The sequence below is a fragment of the Sander lucioperca genome, chromosome 10 (genome assembly GCF_008315115.2).
Source record: "Sander lucioperca isolate FBNREF2018 chromosome 10, SLUC_FBN_1.2, whole genome shotgun sequence".
Taxonomy (NCBI): domain Eukaryota; kingdom Metazoa; phylum Chordata; class Actinopteri; order Perciformes; family Percidae; genus Sander; species Sander lucioperca.
Genome location: NC_050182.1, coordinates 29384031 through 29401267, shown reverse-complemented (window position 1 = coordinate 29401267; position 17237 = coordinate 29384031). Strand labels below are relative to the sequence as shown.

Here is a 17237-nt window from a genome sequence, read left to right as displayed (position 1 = left end):
ACCTCCCAGAATGCAGCTGGAGGTTTCACTGAAAGGAACTATGCAACGTAATGTTATGATTTTAATTTGATTAACTGAAAACGTTATAACGGGTTTAACGCAACACATATTTAGACTAACAATTGTAATCAATATGCTTTGTTTTTATTGGAAGACACTCTTAACTTGAACAGCGTTTATATAAGTTACTGTATAACCATAGACTGTAGTAATAATTTATTTACAGTCAATTCAATGACATTTTATTTATAGTGTCAAATCATAAGGAGTTATCTCGGGACAATATACAGAGAGTAGGTCTAGAGACCACACTATAATTTACAGAGACACAGCAATTCCCCCCCAGAGCAAGCATTTGGTGCGACAGTGGCGAGGAAAAAGTTTCCTTTTTAATAGGCAAAACCCTCGTATAGAACCTGACTTTTTGGAGGTCTGACGCTGCCAGTCTTAAGTACCTAAGTAGTAAGTTTTTTTGTTGATAATATACATGTATTATATAGGTAAGAACTAGGCATTATAATAATTACAATACCATACACATATACTAACACACAGCAGTCCCAGAATCCAACCAATATTTTTACAGCAGTACCAGTCAAAGGTTTGGACCATAGACTTAATAATATACAGTCTATGGTTTGGACACACTTTCCCATTCACTTGAATGAGAAAGTGCTGGTACTGTATCTACACTTCGAAATGATGACAGCGGAACTACCCATATCATTACGATGTTTCATGACGACTTCATTTACCCGACGAACAAGGTTTGTTTGATGGGTAAGAAAATGAATTTCAGGCGGGTGGAGTTTCTTTCAGCGCATTGATATTCAAGAACCAGTCCATTATCGTACCTTAACGGTGAACGCCGAGTTCTGAAACAAGCGCACTAACGGAAAGCTTTAGCTAACGACCATCATCACCACCAAATGGCTTCAAACGTCAACGACAGTAATAGTCAAATGATTGCTAGCCGAAAGCAGATTTCTAGTTTCTAAGATATTTTAGTGAAAGTAACATTATATTTAGCTCACCTCTGCTTTGAACTGGGTTCCTATCGTTAGCTAGCTTACTGTTGACATCAGTTGTGCTGTTGTGGTGTGGTCAGGTGAAAAGCGACATGTCCGAGTCCGGCCACAGCCAGCCCGGGATGTACGGGCAGGGACGCAGGAGGAGGCGACGCCGGGGAGACAGAGATGCTGGACTTCCTGGGCAAAATCTGTCCGGTCCCAGTAGGGACCGAGAATATCAACCGAGAGAACGAAGGGTAACTTTAGCTATAATGCAAACCCATGCTCTCATGTGACTGCGTTGTTGTGACTGCTGGTTTTAACTTTTGACCTCACTTTAATGTGTCTGTTCAGGATGGGAGCGAGGATCCACCAGGCCCACTTATTCAGAAGACCCCCATCATTCTTGCAAAACCCCCTGGGGAAAGGGTACGTTGGCTGATCTCAGTTACTCAGCTCTTATTGTAATTCTCCTCATTGAAAACAAGAAATAATACATACAATAATAAAGACATCAGAACATTTTGTTTGTAGGATTGTCCGATTGACTGCAAAGTAAAAATATGCATTATTGTGACTGCAATATTTAAAATCAAACATCATGTCTGTTATGTTTGAGAAGAAAGTTTGGCTATTTTTTGCCAAACATTCTTCTCAAATTTAACTTTTTCATTAATATATTTTGTCCAAGGCAATGTAAAGTACATTTACATTAGGACTATATTTGCAATGCCAAAACAAATGTGTCACAGTTAATAGGTGATCATTATAGAAGTACAGTTTGTATATGTATTAAGCTTGTCTACCAATCCGGTCATGCGATCTATTGACTGGTGCTGTTGTCATAATGTTTTAAGGCCAAGCCGTCACAGAATGCACCTGTCAGTGGAGCTCCAGTCCTGGAGAAGCCCATCATGCTAATGAAAGCCCGGGACGATGGAGGGAAGCCGGGGACCCCTCCCGAAGCGGCAGCTCAGCCCTCTGGTCCTGGGCCCTCCAAGATGGAGAGGGAAGGGCAGCGACCCACCCAGCCTGTTTACCAGATCCAAAACAGAGGAATGGGTGCATCTGCATCAAGCAGCGCTGTTGACCGTGAGTTTTTGTAGATTTCACAAAAATAACGTTTTATTTAGGTAAATGTCAGTTACCATGTTTAGAAATGCTCTACTTGGATGCACTCATTAAGGCAAAATTAAATGTGCAGAGAAAACAAAAGTAAATCTTGAATCTTTTCATATGATTTCCAGCCATGGTGGGCCAGTCTAAACTCCTCCCTCCGGAGAAGATGAAGCACAGCATTAAGCTCGTGGATGATCAGATGAATTGGTGTGACAGTGCCATGGAGGTGAGTTCATGTTTAATGAACTCAGTTCATTGTGGAGCCATTGTATCGAAGGATGTTTTAGTGTTTTCATTACGCTGTACTGTATGAACTCAAAGGGAGTTGTGTTTTGTTGTCATTTGTCGCAGTATCTGAGGGACCAGACGGATATGTTGGTGGTGGGAGTCATTGGCCTGCAGGGAAGTGGGAAATCTACAATCATGTCACTGTTATCTGCCAATACTCCAGAGGAAGATCAAAGGTGAGGTTGGTTGTTACACCAACAATGAGCTCAAGCTTGTAAACTGCTCGGTTATGTGCAAATTATATGTTACATTTATCAACAGTGAAAAGAGTATTGGCTAAAAACTGAAGTTGAACCATGAATAAGTCACAGTTAAATGATGCTAAAGAGGATGAGGCATTCCAATAATGACAGATAAATGTAATCCAGTATGTAAGAGGAATTTGAAACAATAATACAGTGTGTTTTGTTCATCTATTATTTTGTTCAAATCAGGTCAGTGTGTGACACTGCCATATGGTTGTCTAGTGTGTGGACATTGTAATACAAATGCTATTTGTTTAGAGGAAATTATAAGTACTAACTAAAATTCTTATTTAGACTTTTACACCCTATCTATGCATTTGTTACTTGCAGATGCTATACGTTCTTTTCTTTTAGCTTAACTAGTGCAGTGACTTTAATTGATGTAATGCGTGTTTGTTTGCACAGGGGCTATGTATTCAGAGCCCAGACTCAAGAAATCAAGGAAAGAGGAGGAAACCAGAGCACAGGCATTGATTTCTTTATTACACAGGAGAGAGTCATCTTCTTGGATACACAGGTATGAAAGTATTGTGAATACTGTGACTGTTTCTTTTTCTGTATTATTTTTAATTTGCTCTGTCAGAGTCTAAGCAAGTCATTACCTGTGTAGTCTCGCATTGCCAGACCTGTACAGCGCTGTGGAGGAGGGTCTGGCTAGTCCACACAACATTCCGGGATAGGAGAAAAACGTGCTCTGGTTTATTGGCATTTCTTAAAACCAATCACGTTTTTCTCCCATCGTCTTGGGCGGTGCTAAGCGCCGGACAGAGGCAAGGTGCCTCTGCAAAATAGCCTCAGGAAGGAACTTGTTTTGTTGGAACATTCAAAAGTTGTTTTAGTCGTGTAACAGAAAACTCAGATTGGACAGATAGTCTAGCTAGCTGTCTGGATTTACCCTGCTGAGATCTGAGGAGCAGTTAACCATAGTCCTCATAAATGCACCGGCGTTTAGAAGAAAAGCAGTAGGTGAGGAACATCTGGCCGGAAATGAGGGACATCCGGCAGAACCTCGGGCGGCACTGGAACAAACCCCTAAATGAATCGTCATCAGTATAGACTATTAACTGTGTAAATTGAAATGTGACCTTGGAATAGACAGTAGTTACAGTTAGACTATAAAACACTGTATTTAAGGATTGTATGTTGCGGATTGATGAGTTGTGTGTAAATGCCTCATTTGTTTCTTCAGCCCATGCTCAGCCCATCTATTCTCGACCACCTCATCAACAACGATCGGAAGTTGCCTCCAGAGTACAACCTCCCTCACACATATGTTGAGATGCAGGTCAGTGGCTGGCCTGCAGATGGCAGTTGGTGAAAGCACTAGTTGTTTATGTGATCACTGTGATATAAACTTTAAAACATGTAAAATGTAATATAAACTTTAAAACGTAACGTAAATAAATCCACAGTTACAGCTACAGTATATTCACAGAGCCTTCCCCCTCTGCTATCTCTGCATTTGTCAAAATATAAGCCTATTAGGTATGCATGATTGTTAAAGACAAATAATACAGAGAATTGCATTAAAAGTTACTAAACTTCTATAGGGACTAATATGTGTCTTTAGTCCAGTGATTCATCAGTTCGACAGTTTAGTTGTCATTTTAATTCTTCTGTACACACACACATTCTCATGTAACCACATTTGTACACTCTGTATAATCTGTCTACAGTCTCTTCAGATCGCTGCCTTCCTGTTTACAGTGTGCCATGTGGTTATTGTGGTTCAAGACTGGTTCACTGACTTAAACCTCTACAGGTTGGTTTACTTGCTTATCTGCAATCTGCATCTGTGTCATAGTCTGTGTCCAGGTTCACAAGACGAAAGAAGAGGTTAGCTCTCAAAGGCCCCACACACACACACACACACACACACACACACACACACACACACACACACACACACACAGGAATGTTGAGTATTTCATTTTGTATCTTGAGAGGATATTTGTCTTCTGCTTTTTAATAAGTTCAATAATGTTTATCTTTCAGTTGGTCTTGTAGACAAAACATGCCGGCAAATCCAGACCTGTTGAAAATAACTTGCTATGTATCCGTCTAACATGTGCTGACGCTCATTCATCTTGTACAATCTTGTTCAATTGTAACAAATTATATATCTTAAATAGTCAAGGAATTAAAGCATATGCTTTTTCAAGTGTGTCTTCAGACAATATTCACATGCCCATATGTATTTTGACAGATGGCTAATTACCCAACCTAGGCTGTTATTTTCTTCATGAAAACAAATGTTGGTACCACACAGGAGGTTTAATTTTGTGTATATGGATAGGTTTCTTCAGACTGCTGAGATGCTCAAACCTTCCACTCCGTCTGCAAGCCATGACAGCACTGGCTCTTCAGGCAATGACGATGGAGCAGAGTACTATCCTCATATAGGTGACTGTTTAATGCAGAAACACAACACTCACACAATCTCACACACCAACCAGGTTTACTGATGTTAAAATCAACTTCTTTAAATTCCTCCCTCCTCCAGTGTTCCTCCAGAATAAGGCCAGGCAGGATGATTTCTGCCCAAGGAATGTGAAGAATATGCATATGGTGGTGGACAAATTAATGGCCCACTCGCATCTCAAATACAAAGGTAAAACACTACAAGACTGTCCTCTTTATACATACATATATTCTATTCACACTATGGTTGTTTTTTAAGGGCAAATCATGTTTAATGATATAAACTATGCTTAGATAATAGTAATAATAATAATAATACATTTTATTTATATTGCGCTTTACATGGTACTCAAAGACACTTACACTAAAACCAGGACATATAGCACATTAAAAACAAATAAGCAATAAAACCAACACATAAAACAAGCATATTGAAAGCAATTAAAAACAATAAAACCAGTAAGTATCAGGTGAGAAATATAAGACTTTTGTATTGGAAAGCTAATCTGAAGAGGTGTGTTTTGATGAGTGGGGATTGTGGGTGGAGCAGGTCTGTGAGGTAGGAAGGAGCCTGGTTATGGAGGGCTTCGTGGGTGAAGAGGAGGACATTAAACTGGATGCGTTGGGAAACAGGGAGCCAGTGGAGGTTCTGAAGGACGGGAGTGATGTGATCACGGGAACGGGTGTGTGTGAGGAGATGGGCTGCAGAGTTATGGTTCTATGGTTCATCTGCTCAGTTGAACCATAGAGGATGCTGTTCCAGTAGTTAATGCTGGTTGTGTGATGAAGGCATGAATCAATCTAATGCAAATGGTTTGGGACAGTACTGTGGGTGTGATGATGTTAGTATTTGGTTAAGATATTTGATTAACAACATGAATCATGTCACACCTGCACTGACCCCACATTATGTCTTGTTTTTAGGTAAATTATCCATGCTAGACTGCAATATCTTCCCTGGCTTGGGGCAGGACTATTTGGCAACCGAAGTCAACATGTTCCTCCTCCCTATGCAGGAGAATGATGGCGAGGATAATCTGACTAAAGCAGGTCATAGAGAATTTCTCTTCACATAAGGCAAAACTCAATTGTCCTCCTGTGTATTGTGTCAGATGTGTATTAAATAATATCTCTGGACCGTGTTTAGGGTCGGGGGCATACCCACTCTTCTCTCTGCTCCCGGGGTACAGAGGACATCCTGCCTTCTCCACCATGGTTTCAAAACTCCGCAGCCAAATACTGGCCATGCCTCGCTGTCAGCTGTCACACACCATCCTCACTGAGAAGAACTGGTAAGCGCATCACATTCTTCTTTGCTCACTTTGAATTTCTAATATCAATTGTAAGCTAATCATCAAAAACGTAAAGCAACCAAACACGACACTAGAAATGTTATTACAGTAAGTGTGTCATTTCTACTGGGGATGTGGGGACATTTAAGGTTTATTTCTTTTTAGCCTTAAGACCTTTCTTTTACAGTTGACAGCATAGAGAGAGACAGGAAACAAGAGGGCCGTGACATACAATAAAGTGAATGTTGTTGCCTAATCATTTGGCTTTCACCAGACCCCTCAAAATTCAACTAACTTTTACAATTTCAGCTTGGTTTGGTTACTAAAGCCACTATAATTCAGTTTAGGCAAACATTAAGCACAAATGACCAAACTGCTTATCTTAGTGCTTCATTTCTTTCCCCCTCACTTTTATTGTTTCAAGTTGAGTTTATCACCTAAGTCTCTCTGAACATTGGTCATTTACTGTTCAGCCAGAATAGTCCAGATGAGAGAAGATCTGAGTTTAATAAGATGTGATGAGATTCAGGAGGAGCTTTGTGAACTTGTTTTGCTCTGGCTTTGGCCTCTTAGGATACATGTATGTACATGTTACCTGTTCTTATTAAGTGGTGGTTGTTTGTGCTGTGTGCAGCCTAACAACGTATTTTTTTCTAAACGTTTGCTGATGCTGTTTTTAGTTGCAAATATAACATTATTTATTATAAAGGTTTCTGCCAATGAAAGAGACCATGGATTTGAATAGGTTTGTGTAGTAACAATACAGAGATTTACATAGCATTTCTTTTTTTGTTTCATAGTACTATTACTACTACTAATACTACTAGTATTTGTAAAGCAAGACTTTTTAATTATTAATTTGTTATTTGCTAGGTCAATATAAATGTATTTAAATGGAAGAGAATAGCATTTAGTTTCTGTTTGTATTTATTTATTTGATTGCCTTATAGCCTTCATTGTGCGTCCCCCCCATCAAAATATAAGAACTGAAATATAAAAGAAACACATTTTAAACAGGAAGATGGTCACAAATTCTTGTACATGTTTGTCGGTTGTGACTTAAACGCATACCACATAAATTTCCCCCATCCCCGCTTCTTTGTTGCATGACCCCACTACCATTTCCTGTATACCTCTCTACTATACACATCAGTTGAAAGCAAAATCTAAATCTAAAACAAATAATCTCACAAAAAACATTAAAACACATTGGTTTCATCAAAGTGAATACAATTTCTGGTCTGTATAAGTGTTGTGTTTTTACAGGTTTCACTACGCAGCGCGGATCTGGGATGGGGTGAAAAAGTCCTCGGCCCTCTCCGAGTACAGCCGCCTGCTCTGCTAACACCTTGGATGAACTGCTGTCATATACAATAGCAGTTTAAGCTGTTATGTCCAATAATCAGGTCACATAAAGAAAAATTGTGGCTCTGAAAGTGGAGATCGTCGTTTGCGCCCTACATGAGGGCAAGTGAAACTGGAAGCCTGTTCAGTGGTGAAGAGTCGGATATAAAGCAGGACACCTTTCTGCAGACTTTGGCGGGAATGAAAACCTGTGGACTCTTGGCACTCTGTGTCAGAAAAGGGTGTATCCCTACCATGTTGAACAGACACAGCTGAAGCCTGTACAGCAGTGGTGAGAAAGAGAGATGAAACCAGTTGTCTGCACACGTGTAAGCAAAATGTGAAAGATTTTTTTAATTTGCAAGCAGTTTTGGTGTACATGTTTTCTCAGATTAAAATATATAATTCTTTATTTTTTTTATTTCCTTTTTTTCCATTGCACTCTTCTATTACAGCACCAGGATGCTGTATCCACTGGCATACTGCTTTAAAACCTTTTACAAGACAGAGACTATAAAACCTACATCAGGAGGACAGTAACAGGCAATGTGAAATAGTCACATTCAAATATAGTATTCAAATAGTCACATGTCTACATTCTATGTAGCTTTCGTTTCTCCTAAAAGAACACAAACATCAAATTAGTGCTCAAACCTGTTTGATCTTGTGTTTTATTGTACTGGCTTTAAATAAAAAGGAGTAATGAAACTGAAGGGTTGGTGCTGGTAGAAAAAAATTGTTGTAGTCTGTTGAATCACGCCTGATCCCAACTGCCGGATGAACAGACATGCAGCGGTTGCATTGGGTTTCCATGTGAACTAAAATTAATAATACATAATTAATAAAAACAACAAAATGTCCCTGCTGGGCACCAGTAAAAGTGTATCTAATGCATGACATTGGATTTTGGCTGATATGCCGATGTTTTCCAACTCACTTTGGCTAATTGCTGATATATGCTCATATTTTTTCCACCTAATTGCAGAGAACATCAAGCGTCATATCGGCAGAAATCTTCATTTGGGGCCGATGCCGATATTTCAATTTAAAGTCTTTATCTGCAGATATATGAAATGTCATATTTAGACGGCATTTAGGAGCTGAGGTCATCCTGAGACATCTCAAACTAAAGCTCATACCAATAACTTATTTTATAAGGGAAATGTCATATTCATAAAGCTAAATTGGTCGGGGAAAAAAGTACCAGATAAACCAGGCCGGCACTGAGAGGCTCAGAAGGAGCTTCAACCTTCAGGCCACTAAAAGCCTAAATGAGGACACTCAAACATCAAAATAAAATCTTTGTTTTTAAACTTATTTTTGTGTTATTTTTAGTATTTAAATTACCGGTACTTAACTTTTTTATTAATATTTTTTTGTTAATTAGTGAAGTAAACCGTGACACTAGATCAAACAGAACAAAATGCTGGGTGACATGATATGGTTAAGAAGGAATAAATATTTTGTTTTTGGCAGGTATGTGAAATCCCATGGTCTCACCATTTTGCGTCTTCATCTGCATTTTTAAATTTTTCTTCTTTTCTTTCCTAATTTCTTTAGCATTTTTGTTTCTGTTTGTGAGACAGCGGTAACCCTCTAGTAATTCATTTTAAGGATTCTGTAATGGGTTAACTGGAGTGATTATACAATGGTTCAGAGTGTCACACAACCTCTGCAAGAACCTCAGCATGACTCAAAAAGATACTAGAGAATGCTACATACAAAGCATTTACATTAAGCTGCTACATTGAAGTGGCTTACATTTTAATTTTCTGTGTGGCATGTGTTCTGTCAGAAAAGAGTTAATTTTTTTACTTGACTGGGCCTGGATCTGTTGCAGCCTACACCCTGAAGTATTTAAGTGCATGTCACAGTGTACAAACTTTTTCTTTTTTCGTTAATGCAAGGAAGTAAAAGTGAACTAATGTAAAACACACATCAGCCATAACTTTATTATAATAATCATACTTGTACAAAAAATATATTTAGTGGATTTAAGATTGCTTTGTTTACTTTGAGATAAAGGGCATGCATGTTATTTCACCATGCATGGAAATTAAAAAAGTTAATTACACAGTCTATGTACGTGTATGTATGTATGTATGTATGTACGTATGTATGTGTGTTTTAATCTGTCTGTGTTGTGACTATTATAGCTTTAAGACACTACTGTTAGAAGTTGTCTAAAAAAACTAAACACTGACCCAATCTTTTGTTGTAGGTAACAAAACACATAAGTTTCATTTCAAGTTAATTTAAGGGGAATTGTTTTTTTTGTTTTTTTAAGTTTCACATTTAGTCACTATTCAGAGAGGTATGAAGGAGTGGTCTTAGGATGAAGACAACCCCTTCTCAGAAGAACTACTTATGCTCTTAACGGATCAAACTGATACTCAGTAGTATCCTGCCATCACAGAATGCATCTCCTGACGCTGATCTTTGGGATTGTGCTTCTCCCTAAAGGCAAGTTTTGGTTTTGTTATCTGTTTTTTTAATCTTTAAAAAAAGGAGGACTGTACATGATTGTTATATGCCAAATACCAGTAGGCAACTGTCTGCCCAAACTATACATGTTATTGGTTACTTTTACTTGTCACTGCTATACCTTTTTGTTCCTCACCTGTTCGTCCACGGATGATTTGACCTCTTTTCTATTCCGTTGAAAAAAAAGTAAAAAAAATCTCAGAACTGCACTCTGCATTTACCTTCATACTGTACAACACATTTTTTTGTATCTGCGCTCATAATTTTTGTTATTACCTCAGAGGTGTCAAAATTATTATATTTTAAAAGTTCAAACTTTGAAAGTTTTGTGTTTTCTCAGCCCACACCCTGAGATGTTATGAGTGCGTACCGGGAATCTCAGGAACCTGCACAGATACACCAAAAGAATGCCCTATGCAGGGTCAACAGTGTGTTGCAATTAAAGTCACTTCATATGCAGGTATAGTCATTTGTGTTGCATTATTTTTATTGTTAAACTGCTTTGTGCTGTTCCAGTTTACAAAGGTTCCTCTTTTGTTGCAGGTGGTTCAAAAATTGTTGATGTCAGCTCAAAAAACTGTGCTTTGGCTGAAGAGTGTGTTGAGGCTTCATTCAACTTTGGAATCGCCAAAACCGTTTTAACTAGCAAGTGTTGCACCTCCGATCTCTGCAACACCCAACCTGCCCTTGGTAACTTACTTGCTGTATATTGTCTCTTGGTATTTAGCTGCTTCTTTTAAATGAGGCCTGTTTAGTTGCATAAGCAATAGCTGTTAAAAATGCAAAAACTACTCTCCTTAAAAGTTAGTATTGGTTGCACTTATTTATTATTAAAAAAAGTGTGTGTGTGTGTGTGTGTGTGTGTGTGTGAGTGTGAGAGAGAGTGAGAGAGAGTGAGAGAGAGTGAGAGAGAGTGAGAGAGAAAGCGAAATAAATAAGAAAAGGGAATTGAAATCACCACTCAACCCCCCTCTACATCCCCAAACAATATGAACAATGGATGTTTTTTCTTACAGAACCCAGCAAATCCAATCCAAATGGTAAAATGTGCTTCTCCTGCGATGGACAAAAGTGCAACAACACTCTAAAGTGTGAGGGGAATGAGGACTACTGCATCTCATCAAAGGGTAACAGGCCTACAGAATTAAACATCTAACTCCGTTTGAATGGATGCACTAAAACATTAAGCTCTCACCCTAACATTATTTTCATTCTCCCAGTGAATGCAGGAGGTGAAATGGTGGCCGTAAAGGGCTGTGCCTCCAAGATCATGTGCTCAACGCAAGCTACACAGACTGGAGGAGCCCTTGGAACAGAAATTAGCTGCTGTCAGGGGAACTTCTGCAACAGCGCCAGCAGCACAAGTGCTGGCCTTCTGCTCCTGCTGGCACCGCTGGTCTCTTTGGTCATGCTCTCCTAACTGGTGGAGACGGCAGCATCACCACTCAGCTTTTCTCTCATCTTTGCATGGCCTCATAATACTGCTGCTCACACCCCGGTCCCCATCCTTTCAACCAATGACTGAGAAAGTTTAGCAAGCAAAGTATAAAAATATAATTCAGTAAAATTGTTTTTTTCGCTTGTCTCTTGCCTCATACAGTTTCTTGCAGGATAATTTTCTTTTTTTTTGAATGTTGCCTATAGACCATTTCACAGCTTTACAGCTCATCCTGTTTTTCCTCAGTAGAACAAGGAGAATGTAAAAAACATCATGATGCACAGTTTTTGTTCTGAGTGCTATTATTATTCTGAAACCTACTTTTAATGTTAATTATCAAGAATATTTTGATGTTAAAGATAAAAGCTGAATAAATAAAAATCTTAAAATTCTGCTGTTTATTCCGATTGCATTTCTGTGTTTTCCTAAGTGCTCTAGGCCTATATTATTTCTGAGTCTCGTTTATAATACATTTGTCTCATATAATCATTAAGGACACTCAGTTTCAAAGTTGAAGCATGTCATAATTTGCTGTCGCAGTGTCTTGCAGGTCTTTAACATGTCAAAGATTGAGCATTTGACACTTGTTTCCTAACACATTAATATATAATAAATACAGAAAGTGCTCTCAATGTTACTCAATCATAAACTAATTGGCAACAAATGCCTATTTGTGTACAGTATCATTTCTTTATTTTAATTAAGCTCAGGGTGTTCTAGAAGGAAAGTGTGAATGCTGCCCTATCTGGGCGTGCTGAGACTTGTGTGAATGTATAAAGGGTCCTTGTTTATGGTATATTTGTATTTATTTTAAATATTTTTAGATTTAGTGCAGGTAGGAATTTGGCTTGTTGGCGAGTGTTTACTGTAACATAGTTTTGGTAAACTATTACAGCCCCTCATTCTTGGTTATTAGCTGTTGAATCTAGATCGCAGTGTGGACACATTCAACTGTTCAGCCTGTCCCCATCTCTAACTATTTATTTGATATTTGTGTATAACCTGCTGGAAATGTGCGGAGAGCAGAGGTAACTTTTGTGGGACTCAACTATGAACAGTATAACCCCATCTAGTGGACAATGTTATCCAACAGGCTGTTTTTACACTATTCAAGAGCTTTTTAGAGAATTTTGTAACTTTCTGTTTGTTTACACTTCACATTAATTAGCTATTAATCTGGAGTTTAATTTGCTGTGTATTGCATGTATTCTGCCAACAAAGTTAATTTAAAAGTTTACATGACTTGTTCACCTGTATCGGTCTACACCCTGAAGGTGTTTTGAATGCATGCCACAGTACAAAAACTATTATTAGTAGTATTGTTTCATCAATGCACAAAAGTAAATATAAATATTGGAAGCTCAGTTTTTCGGGTCGGCAGCTTATAAAAACTTAAGTTATGGGTTCTTTACATTGTTGGTAGTTCACATAACCACACAACAGCCTTTAGGCAATTGTTTTCTGTTTGCTAGCAGACAAAACTGACTAGAAGGAACCTTCACGCTATACAAGTCAATGGAGAGCGGAGAGTTGTTTTCCCCTCCGGTGGGGGCGGGACTTAAAAGCGTCTCTATACAAGATGCAAACTCCCTGGTTCAAAATGGCAGTCAACAAACCAATGGGTGACGTCACTGATGCTACATCCATTATGTTTATAGTCTATGAACAGAATAGCATACATGTAACACATAGCAAATTAAATTCGAGCCACTTTAAGCCGTATGTGAAGTTCTTTGTATTTAGCATTCTCGAATATAATTTTGAGTCATGCTGAAGTTCTTGCAGGGGTTGTGTGACACTCCAAACTGTTAGAAATGTAATCATTCCAGTTAACCTAAGCTCCTTAGCGATACCCTTAAAATAAACTACTTGAGATGACATCGATGAACAATGCCAACTTGGTTTTGAGGAGAAGCTGGCACACTAAATATTTGCATAAGCTTTAGTTCTGTGAGATGTCTCAGGACGACCTCTGCTCCCCGACAAGGACAGACAAAATGTAACTGATAAAGGCATACTATGCAGGATTTTCCTAAAAATCAATGTATTGACTCATTCAAAAGATATCTCTCCCTCTGCCTGTATATTTCTTATGTTGCTGTGCTTGGGACATTTCTGCATCCACCCACGCCACACACAAAATACCACCACGCCAGGGCTGGCAGCAGCAATGGGCAGGGGTGGGCTCAGCCCACCCAAATGTGCGTCTTGCCCACCCAATCAAAAGATAAGAAAATGTGTTTAGCCAATGGAAAAAAATTGCACAGAAAATACCAGTACCATTTCTAACTTCTGATTGGCTGGGCAGCCTAAAGCCCCCCTCCAAAGTTGCCCACTGCCCCGTCTTCTCATCGTTATATTGCTCTGAAGCAGACCTGTCCGTCGCTTTGTGTCCACTCTCTCTGTAAAAATAAAGATGAGCAGCTCGGCTTCCGCAGTCAGTGTTGCAGCTCCAGTTGATTATAATGGACGCGCTTCTGTGTGTGTGTGTCTGCTGCAGACATGTCGCGCTGCGTCTGTGCTTCTGCCATAGTTTCGGTTTTCCACCTCCGATGAAGAGCAGTGTTTAGCCGCTTCCCTAAACTTTGTCTCATCCAGAGACCCTGGTGGGGATCTCTGTGTCTGTTAGACGGTGTGGATAAGATATTGCCATATGAGAGCAACAACGTAATGCACAGCAGACTATAGGGCAGATGGATTCTTTCTTAAAATATTGTGACTTCATTCTCGTAATATGACTTTTTTCTCAAAATAAGATGGGATGAGTTTTGAATGTGTACAAAGTTTTGAACATGAGCAGAAATCTTGCTGAAACACATCTGAGCTATTACAGTCCAGGGGTTTATTAATTAATTACAATTCATAGTAATTCATGTATCATTCACATGAATAAGTGCCACTGACATGCACATTTAAAGAGGTTCATCAACAAAAGAGCAAAAGAGGAGGGAGGAGTAAATCATGTCTAGGCCTACATGTGTGTTGACTCAGCAGAGATAACATTAAATGTGAAAAGTTGATCTACAGGAGAATAAATAGTTGAAAAATACAGAATCCCTTAGAGCCTTACTTCATTATATTCCAATATGTTTTTATATTTTCAATTGTCCCCTGTGTTTTCCTTTACATAAATAAAGACATTTCCAGCATGAATTGATGCAGAAAACGTTAGAAATACTGTAGGTGCATGAAAATTCACCAGAATGCAGGAAATTAAGTGCTTACATTTTCCTTGGTGAGGACCCCCAGACCCCACATATTATATACCTCCCCACATATCTTGAACTAAATCCTATGCCTTAGGGTTGCAGGCCAGCTGGGATTAGGTCAAATGTTAGTGCCATGTCACTAGGGCCAGGAGGCTGGCTTCTCTAACCTCTGTGCTACTGCTATACCAACCGCCAAAGTTGCCCACCTATTTTTTCTACCAGCACACCGTAATATAGCAGGCTAGAACCGGCCCTGCACCACACCCTCTTATATTGTTTTTTTGTTTGTTTAACTGGTGGATTTTGCCAGAAGCATTCCTTCTCTAGCTTCACACATAGGGCTCAATATTAAGCTTTTGCATGTTTGTGGAGGGTAACCTGTGGGTCCTCTCTCAAGGTTTTTGAGTAAAAACTATACAATTTCACATCACTTTCGGTCATTATTATTACTGTAGATAACACCCAAAAAGCTTATAGACAAAACAAATCATTATTTTATTATGAAGACATATCACAGGCTTTGTCTGAACAGTTTATGCTCTGGCAATGTTTGCTCTATACAATCATATTCTGTAAATCAAAACTTTTAAATAACGTTTCAATAATTATATCACAAATAAGGAAGTGATAACAACTGACAAAGTCGATTTATTCACCTGAAAATGTTTGAAGAGGGTAAGTTCATTTATTTTACTCAACTGGGCTTGTTCACCTGGTTAAGCCTACACCTTTTGACTTATTGCCATGTGTGTAATTACACTTTGTGGATTATGGATCCTGGATCCTGTTTACCTCCTCCTATAGAAGACCATTCCAAACACTGCAACTAGGATGATTACAAACAGGAGTTGACACTGCAATGGCTACTGACCGAGAGCTTGATCCTGGCAATGTAGAAACATTTTAGGCTCAATTAAATGTATTAATAAATGTAATATACACAACTCAATGTATGATATAACTGCATAACCAGACATGAACAGAACAGATGAATTGTGTGGCTCTAACCCTTCACAGTCATCTGGACTGTGCCAGCTCGTTGCTTGCCACCCCAGGAGATAGCAGTACAGGTTAGGCTTTTGACCCCGTCTCCTCCAGCAGCCATGAACGTGATGGTGGAGGTCGTCTCCCAGATGCCCTGCGGCGTCCAGGTGTGCGTGACCTCGCTGGTGAGGTGAGGGACACTCCATGAGAACACTGGAGGATGTGACGGACATGTGTGCATCACAGAACACGAGACAGTAATTGTTGAGCCAGCATCGACTTCTGCTGGAACTGAGGTCATCACTGGTTTTTCTGGGGACGCTGAGCATGTGAAACACAAAGCAGAGTGCTTTTGTTGATTAGAAAGCAAGCAGAAACATAGCTTGGCACATTTAAAGGTGCAATATGTAATACTGACAGCTACTGTTTAAAATAGTTACTGCAGTACAAATTCAAACTACTGGAGAGAGTCGTCTCCCCCGCCCTCTCCTCCCCAGACTCGAAGTTCACGTTGGTTGCCAGGCTGAGACTGCAGCATCCAACAATGTTGCTAACAACATAGCCAGACATAACTTCACAGCACAGCGGAGTAGCTAACGTTAGATGCTGGCTATATTACTACGCTGAACTTGGCTCCACATTCGCTCCGGTTCTCTTTAAGTTTCGATTCCACCTTAAAAAAATCCCGTTTCAGCCACTGTGTGGCAGTGTTTATCACAAAACGAGCCATTCTGCATCAGTGCCATAGACTGTATGATCAGTGCAGATCACAGCTTTATGATATGTACTGTGTGTGTGTGTGTGTGTGTGTGTGTGTGTGTGTGTGTGTGTGTGTGTGTGTGTGTGTGTGTGTGTGTGTGTGTGTGTGTGTATATATATATATATATATATATATATATATATATATATATATATATATATATATATATATATATAATTATTATTATTTTTTTTGTTCTTTATACAGTTGTATACACTTTATACACTTGTTTTTGTTGAATCTGTCTGAATGAAAGCCAACAATCTTGTAAATTATATTTAAAAAGTCAGAAATTCTCATGACCTGTAGACTACCACACTGTGAGGTATAAGTGTAATATATTGTTGTAATGTTGTTTTTTTTATGTCCATATCTACTGTGGAATTATGGACATGATCCAGCTCAAAAATATACATTTTGACAATTCGATTGCAACATTTGCTGACTTTGCACTGCCCCCTAACGGCCAAATATCCTTGTCCGTTGAATTTCTCACCTGATTCACATACTACAGATCCTAATGTTTCCAATGATGCCCAATATGTCCATATCTACTGTGGAAATATGGAGAAAATCCAGCTCAAAAATAGACATCTTGACACATTTTGACAATTCGATTGCAACAGATGCTGACTTTGCACTG

The 17237-nt window shown here is 39.0% G+C and overlaps 2 protein-coding genes across 5 annotated transcripts; both read left to right on the top strand.

Annotated features, from left to right (window-relative positions):
- Positions 1-622: 622 nt before the first annotated feature.
- Positions 623-10182, top strand: smg9 (SMG9 nonsense mediated mRNA decay factor). 2 transcript variants are annotated; one of them, XM_031298863.2, is made up of 14 exons: positions 623-636; positions 974-1267; positions 1365-1439; positions 1868-2102; positions 2258-2355; positions 2481-2593; positions 3068-3179; positions 3852-3947; positions 4339-4424; positions 4959-5065; positions 5166-5273; positions 6008-6133; positions 6231-6375; positions 7642-8140. In XM_031298863.2, exons 2-14 carry the CDS (start codon positions 1121-1123, stop codon positions 7718-7720), a joined length of 1527 nt encoding a protein of 508 aa, XP_031154723.1. In that variant the 5' UTR covers positions 623-636; positions 974-1120; the 3' UTR covers positions 7721-8140. The 2 variants fall into 2 exon arrangements, with proteins under 2 accessions (XP_031154723.1, XP_035861754.1); XM_036005861.1 differs by lacking the exons at positions 623-636; positions 7642-8140 and adding an exon at positions 10100-10182 and having other exon boundaries at positions 783-1267.
- LOC116049321 (urokinase plasminogen activator surface receptor-like) lies at positions 10009-12042 on the top strand. Of its 3 annotated transcripts, none has more exons than XM_031298866.2 (5): positions 10009-10182; positions 10544-10663; positions 10747-10890; positions 11217-11327; positions 11421-12042. In XM_031298866.2, the coding sequence occupies exons 1-5, from the start codon at positions 10137-10139 to the stop codon at positions 11621-11623; spliced, it is 624 nt and encodes a 207-aa protein (XP_031154726.1). In that variant the 5' UTR covers positions 10009-10136; the 3' UTR covers positions 11624-12042. The 3 variants fall into 3 exon arrangements, with proteins under 3 accessions (XP_031154726.1, XP_035861756.1, XP_031154724.1); XM_036005863.1 differs by having other exon boundaries at positions 10012-10182; positions 10747-10893; positions 11220-11327; XM_031298864.2 differs by having other exon boundaries at positions 10012-10182; positions 10747-10893; positions 11220-11330; positions 11424-12042.
- The last annotated feature ends 5195 nt before the right edge of the window (positions 12043-17237 follow it).